General features: G+C 58.0%; 1 protein-coding gene across 3 annotated transcripts; it reads right to left on the bottom strand.

Annotated features, from left to right (window-relative positions):
* Positions 1-397: 397 nt before the first annotated feature.
* LOC125113551 (gap junction beta-6 protein) lies at positions 398-6,869 on the bottom strand. Of its 3 annotated transcripts, none has more exons than XM_047756349.1 (3): positions 6,739-6,869; positions 4,518-4,640; positions 398-1,842 (listed from the first exon to the last, which is right to left on the bottom strand). In XM_047756349.1, the coding sequence occupies exon 3, from the start codon at positions 1,826-1,828 to the stop codon at positions 1,043-1,045; it is 786 nt and encodes a 261-aa protein (XP_047612305.1). In that variant the 5' UTR covers positions 1,829-1,842; positions 4,518-4,640; positions 6,739-6,869; the 3' UTR covers positions 398-1,042. The 3 variants fall into 3 exon arrangements, with proteins under 3 accessions (XP_047612305.1, XP_047612306.1, XP_047612307.1); XM_047756350.1 differs by having other exon boundaries at positions 6,669-6,744; XM_047756351.1 differs by lacking the exon at positions 6,739-6,869 and adding an exon at positions 6,084-6,376.
* Between the last annotated feature and the right edge of the window lie 268 nt (positions 6,870-7,137).

Genomic DNA, 7,137 nt, shown 5'->3' on the forward strand with positions numbered 1-7,137 from the left:
CCCACCCCAAGCACCTGTGTCCACCTGCAAAATGGGAGGAAGGCCTCCCCATGTGCTACCGCTGGCGCGGGCCCTGGGCGACTCCTCGGGTCACCGTGGAGATGCAAGGACCAGGTCGCGACTGCTGCCTGGAAGCCTGCCAGCCTCCTCCCTGCAAGGCCGAGCTGACCCAAAGGGCACTTTCCACCTCCCAGAGCCGCCGACCCCCTCCAGAACGCCCCCCCCCCCCCCCCCCCCCCGCCACCGGGGTGGGGGAGCCCAGCTCCTGCGTGGGTGAGGCTGGAGCCCGGGACCCGGTCACTCCAGCCGCGCAGCCTCCCCAGGCACCAACCCACCACCTCCTCGTCACGCAGTCAGGACGCCCCCCGACGGAACAGAGACGCACGGTCGGGCAGGCTTCAGCAACAGGCTAGCCTTTATTGAGGGAGCACAATCCCGCGGCAGCTGCTCACCGCGACTGCAAGTCGCCGTGCCCACCCGGAAAGCCTGGAACGTGCTGTCCCGTGAACACGTGCCACCGCAAGTGTGTCACGGGAGCTCAGAGACTTGTCTACAGACAATGGGAAACCATACTCACAAGACAGAGTAAGTTCGAAACGAGATCATTGTGGCACACTCTTAAAACTAACACTGTTTTTCCAAGTAAGGAAGCCCAGTCATTATAAAAACAGTTTATGTAAGTCCAAAGTCAGAACTACAGCATTCGATCCTATAAAAATACTTTGCCTAATAAAGCATCCGTTTCTAGATAAATGTTCTTTCCCCACAGGAGTGACCTCCTTAACCTTTCAGAAAATGCCCCCCCGTCCGACGGTCCGCGTGCACCGGCAGGTGACGCCAGGCCGAGCCCGGGTTGCCGGACGCGCCCGCCCCACACCGTCGATTCCGTGGCACCCGCGAGCCCCCGTTATTCTGCAGAGTGTCCCCCGAGTTTCCCTGCGTCACGAACGCCGCTGGCCAGGGCGAGGTCTCAGCCTGCGCCCGCAGCCCCGGCCGCCCGGCCGGCCGGCGCGGGCCTCCGGGAGAGGCCCCGGGGCCCGGCCTAGCCCGGCAGCCCCGGGAGCGCGGTGGGCCCGCCCTCCGACAGGAGCTCGTTGGCCTCGTTCTGCCTCCTCTCCTTGAGGGCGGGGCCGGGGAGGTCTCGCGGCGCCTGCGCGCGCCCCGCCCGCCGGCAGCAGACCTTGAGCAGCAGGTAGCACAGCTCGGCCACGTTGAGCAGCATGCAGAGCACGGACGCCGCGACCATGAAGACGGTGAAGACGGTCTTCTCGGTGGGCCTGGAGATGAAGCAGTCCACCAGGTTGGGGCAGGGGGCGATGCCGCACTTGAGCACCCAGGGCAGGTGGTAGCCGTTGTACAGGAAGTAGAACACGTACATGAAGGCGGCCTCGAAGAGGACGCGGAAGAAGATGCTGCCGGTGTAGGTCCACCACAGGGAGCCCTCGATGCGGACCTTCCGCCGCTTGATGTCTTCCAGGTCCTTGAACTCGCTCCTCGTCTCCCCTCGCCGGAACCTGCGGGCCGCCTCGTGTCTGTAGTAGGCCACGTGCATGGCCACCAGCAGGGCGGGCGTGGACACGAAGATGAGCTGCAGCGCCCAGAGCCGGATGTGCGAGACGGGGAAGTAGTGGTCGTAGCACACGTTCTTGCAGCCGGGCTGCAGGGTGTTGCAGACGAAGTCCTCCTGCTCGTCGCCCCACACCTCCTTGGCCGCCACCACCAGGATCATGACGCGGAAGATGAAGAGCACCGTGAGCCAGATCTTGCCGATGCTGGTGGAGTGCTTGTTCACGCCGCCCAGGATGGTCTGCAGCGCGCCCCAGTCCATCCCGACGCTTTACCCTGAGCGGGAGGTGAGCAAAGCTCCGTCAGCGGGACCTGCCTGCGATTCTTAAAACCCCCGCTGACACCTTACAGACCGAGGCGCTTTTCCACGGAAGCCAGCCTCCACACTGTTGGCAGGAGGTTCTCCCGTAAGGAGCACCCGCTCTGAAAACACTGGAATGTTCTTCAGAGGGTTCAGGATCACCTTCCGTCAGCTGGACTCAGGGTCTGTGTCAGCGGCTGCTTGACAGCCGCCGGGGATCTCGGGAAACACTCACGGCTAAGCTCCCTCTCCATCCCTCTTGCACTTTGCCCAAGGGGTCTCCCAGGGTCCTGGGTACATTGTATGAGTGAAGTGGCTTATCCAAGAAAATAAAGTCATCCACTGGAATGACATAACCGGCTTTAACCCAGCAGCCGCAGAAGGGGGAAAAAAAAGTAAAGTAACTAAACACTTATTACTTGACTTCGTATCATAGACTTGGGGCCGCCTCATAATTAGGTCTCAGCTCGGGTGGGCGTCATTACAACAAATCTTCCTACTGCCGCCATTCTGATCAGGAAGCCCTGGGATGTGCCCCGCCGGAGGTGGGCATGTACATATCTCCATGTTTGAACATACCTTCCAGCGACTGCGCCCCTGGGAGGCCCATCCTGTCTGCTGACAAGATGAAGGCGTTGCCTCGTTAGCCCTTAAACGGCTCCCACTAAACTGGGCTGACTTCAGTGCCCCGTCAGCAAGCTTTTGATTTCTCAAACAAAGGTCAAGTTTTCTCCAACCCTCCAAAGGCTGAGAATTTAACCCCCATCCCCACCTGAGAAGGCTCTTTCCTCGCTGACTTCTCCATCCACAGCTGCCTGAGTAGCGGCACATCCCGCCCAGGCGACAGCAGCCACTGGCCTGAAGGAATGTGGAGCCACCGAAGTCACAAGAGGTCAGAGGGACACAAGTTCCCAGAGAGTAAGGTCCCTTCTAGATCAGAGTCCCTGACTCCTGTCCCCAGGGCCCCTCCTTTAAAATCAGGGACAGTTAGCATGGCAGCAGCTTTATTTCTTTTGAATTTCCTGGGTCCTCGTATTACACATGCTATCAAAGTTGCAAAGCTGAGCAGAAAATCAGCTGTTTTACAATATACTTCCTGACTTTGACTAAAAATGAGCAATTTACCATTAAAGGAAGAAAAAGGATATACCTAAATTACTAAAACAAAACAAAACAAAAAACCCCAAAACAGTGATTAGACTCAAATACAAGGGTGTCTGCCTCCTGGTCACTCAAGACAATCGGGCTAAAGACAAGTCACTGATTGCACTGTCCCTGTGAGCGGGACAGAGGCCTGCTACTAATTACAGTGGAAGTGGCAGGGGAGGGACAGTGGGTCTCCATGGGAGTAGGCCCGAGGGCCATGAGCAGGCACTTGGGGTCAGGAAGCTGCTTCCTGAGGGGTGTGTTGGCTTCCTTCCCAGACTCTTAGGGGGAAGCAGAGCTCACCTCACAAGTGCTAGGAGCCAGGCTGGGGTGTGGACCCTCCCAAACTTCCCACCCCAGTGCTGCCACCGCTGCCCCCAGGACCCTCCAGCCCAGCAGCCGAGGCAGGAGGCCCCTCACCCTCCTGGCAGGAGCCGCCCCTCCTCCCCCGCCGGGAAACCGGCCATAAACACTTTGGTGGCAGAAGATTTGAAGGTGAACACGCTTTGAAAATAACTTTCCAAAGTAACTGCCTCCATCAGAAGCCCTGACAGTCAGGATTCGACAAAGCACCCGTTTCCTTCTATGCTCCAAGCAGGTGCAGCCAATGGGAGAAACTTCTACAAGAAAAAGTAAAATCTTAACTCTTTCTCTGTGACCCAGACCAGTTTACAGTTACTGGCGAGGTCCTGGCTCTCTTTTAAGGGAAGAGGAGATATTCTTGGTTCCAGTATCTGGCGAATAGGAAAGTGGTGGCCTTCGAGCTAGGAAACAGCTGGCCCTTGGCCCTGAGCAGGATGGAACACTTAGCTCTGAAAATGTGGCAATCAGTGACCTGACTTCAGGAGACACGGTATCATGAAGAGAGGCTGGGCTTTCCTCTTAAATGCAAACCATTTAAGTCTATTGGCATTCTGCCTCAGGAATATAATCCTTTAGAAAACTTCTTATTTAAAAATGTAATGGTCCCGGAGTTCCTGACATGGCTCAGTGGTTAACGAATCCGACTAGGAACCATGAGGTTGCGGGTTCGATCCCTGGCCTCGCTCAGTGGGTTAAGGATCCGGCGTTGCCGTGAGCTGTGGTGTGGGTTGCAGACACAGCTCAGATCCTGCGTTGCTGTGGCCCTGGCATAGGCTGGTGGCTACAGCTCCAATTCGACCCCTAGCCTGGGAACCTCCATGTGCCATGGGAAGCGGCCCTAGAAAAAGGCAAAAAGACAAAAACAAAAACAAAACAAAACAACAACAACAAAAATGAAATGGTCCCTAGCTTGTTTAACAAAGCCATTCCAGTTTCGCTGATGCCAGAACCAAACTAAGGCCCTGAAAGTGGCCGCCTCCCGTCAGCACACCCAGCACAAGCTAAAGCCTTTCCAGACCGGCACCGGTGCTGTGACCCTCCCAGTGTCCTCCTCGAATCCCCACTGGCCCTGAGAGCAGAACAACTCCCACACCGGCCTGTGCTGATAAAAGGCGCCCTGGGCCCCGCGTGGAGGACTTACGGCCGTGGTCCAGAGAAGACTCGGAGCGAGGCTCCCTAGGTCTTGGACCACCTGTCAGCCACGTCGCTCAGCAAGCCAGGAAGGGGACTCTGCTCAGCTTCCGGAGGGCAGTGAGGATGTGACCTGCGGAGGAAAAAGAGTCGATGCGGCCGTTGTCCTTCGGCTCCTCCCAGGGGTCCGCTGCACGAACTGTTTGGGGGGTGTCTGGGCCTGGCCAGTTTCCTGATGCTCTGTGCTTCGAGTACACAATAAAATCAAAATCTTCAGTGTGAGTTCTCCCCATCAAAATAGTGATAAAGACCCCAATCCCAAACCTCAAGCCCATTCCTTGGGCATTAAAAAAATGGAGTTTGAGGAATTGGGTATAATCACCCCCACGTCAGCACTCTGAAAAAAAAAAAAAATCTCAAACTCCTCATTCAAGAAGAATCTTTTTCTTTTGTCTCTGCAAATCTAAGGCCATCCAAGGGACAATATCATGGCTAATTTTTAAATTTAATGACTCATCAAAGTCCCTTTAAAGTAACTACCAGTGATAAAATGGATTGAGGATGTACATATGTCTTCAAAATTTGCTCAATAAAAATGAAAAAAAAATTTATGGAGTCTAAGCATAAAAACAGAGAACGCATAGAATTACATGTAGTTCATAGTCCATATAAGAATTCAAAGAGTTAACTTTTTTTTTTTTTCCATTTAGCAGTCTCTGTTCATGCAAGCAAACCTTTCCAAACGTTGAGGTCCAGCTAGAGTTAAACGATTCAGGGAATAAAAACTGGAAAAGGCCCTCTGAGGACCCAGTTCTGTCCTTGTTACCAAGTGAGTCAAACAGAGAATCTTCACGTGATGATGGAGCCACAGGAAGGGATATGCTCTCATGAACCCAGGAGCTTGGGCCGGAAATGATTTTCCCACCATTTCCTTCCAGCATCTTAATCGGAGCATCCACACCACTCGCAGCCCCTGGAACACTCAGCTGGGACTAGGGCGCAGGGCGAAGCTTTGCAAGTTAGAAATGTCCTCACGCTCTATTGAAATGGCTCAGCCAGAGCCTCTGTTGGTTCTTTTCCTTCTTAAAGTTCTTGGAATTCAGAAAAGGAAGAAAAAGAGACCAAAGGCCCCACTTGCTGTATGAGAATTCGTTTTAAAATAAAAGTGCCAGCGCTGCTAGGCTGGCTGCTGTCTTCTGGGCTGGGTCACTGTGGTGATGGCAGGAGGACCTGCCACCCCTTTTGTCACAGGCTCGGGTGGGCCTGCTCTCTTATGACCCCTTCTCCCCGGGGCAGGGTTCCACCTCCACCCCCAGAGCCTCCCGGAACCCGGGCAGCCCAGGGCTCTGCACAGTGCACCCGCAATTCTAGGGAGGCTGGCTGCCGCAGGCCGCCTGCTCTGGAACGCGGGCCAGAGCACCGGAACTAGGGCAAGAAAGGGCTTCCGCGGCGTCAAGAAGGGAAGAGCCACCTCGCCTGACTAAACTCAACCCCCAGCCACCGTCCCCCCGAGAGCCTTGAGGCCGACCCCCACCCCCACCCCCGGCGTCCAAAGCTGCACCTAAGGGCCCCTCACCTCAGCCTCTGTCCTCCTCTCCAGAAGGGAGGCCAAGCCGCTCAAAAACACCCCGAGCCAGGTGACACCTGGGACTGGTCCCCACCAGACAGGAAGTCCCTCCTGGAGCCTCCCTCTTTGAACTGAGTTGTGTCACCAGTGACACTTAATTACTGCGGTCCAGTGACCATCCTGTCCTGCGTGTCTCACAGGCTCCTCGGGTTACGTCGGCAGCCCCTCCGGCCAGTTCCACCTGGCCGTGCACCAGCCCGCGTCCCCATAGGGGAGCAGGACTTTGGCAGTGACCCATCAAAGCCAAGAAAATCCAGAACGCCGCAGAGGAAGTGGGGGAACGGGCACTTGCACGCACGACGACATCCATCCATCAAACCTGTTGTGCAAGTCGTGGGGGGGGGGGGCAGATCCAGGGTAAAAGGCAAACCAGTCCATCCTCGTTCCAGCGAGCGCGCCAGGACGCGGGAGGATGCGGGGCGCGGGCGGACGGAGTCGCCCTGGGCAACCCCGACGCGGACTGCCCCCCGCCCGCCCGCCCCTGGAGCTGCCCATGCGGGGTGATGGCGGGGGAGCCGGGGGCAGCCCCCCTACCTGCTCGGGCTCCTCGGGGCACCTCTTCCGCCGCGGTGCCGAGATGGCGCGGCGCGCGCCGCCCGCTCACCTGCTCGGAGGAGCTGCAGCCGGGCGCGGGGTCCGGGCGCGGGGTCCCGAGGCGGGCGGCTGGCCGCACAGGGAGCGCTGGGCGCTGCGGGCTCGGCGGCCGTGGGGAGTCTGCAGCCGGCTCTCCCGCCCGCTCCGGGTGAGGGCCCGGCTCCCACCTGCGGCGCCTTTTAACCGCGCCCCACCCCGCCTCTGTCCTGACGCTTCTCGGGCGGGATGCGCGAGGCGAGCGCGCGGCGACGGGAGCCCGCCCGCCCCGGGGCGCGGGGCGCGGGGCGGGCCTTCGCCTCGCCTCCCGTGGGGTGCGGGTGCGGGGCGCACCCCTCGCCCTCCTCCCTCGGGGTCGCGGTGGGCTCCCGGCAGAGCCTGTGCTCCAGAGCCGAGGCCGCTCGGTTGGGAA

Source organism: Phacochoerus africanus, chromosome 13 (assembly GCF_016906955.1).
Source record: "Phacochoerus africanus isolate WHEZ1 chromosome 13, ROS_Pafr_v1, whole genome shotgun sequence".
NCBI lineage: Eukaryota > Metazoa > Chordata > Mammalia > Artiodactyla > Suidae > Phacochoerus > Phacochoerus africanus.

Bases quoted from the DNA above. Each gene is read 5' to 3' on its own strand.
- LOC125113551 (XM_047756349.1), bottom strand. From the start codon at position 1,828: ATGGACTGGGGCGCGCTGCAGACCATCCTGGGCGGCGTGAACAAGCAC.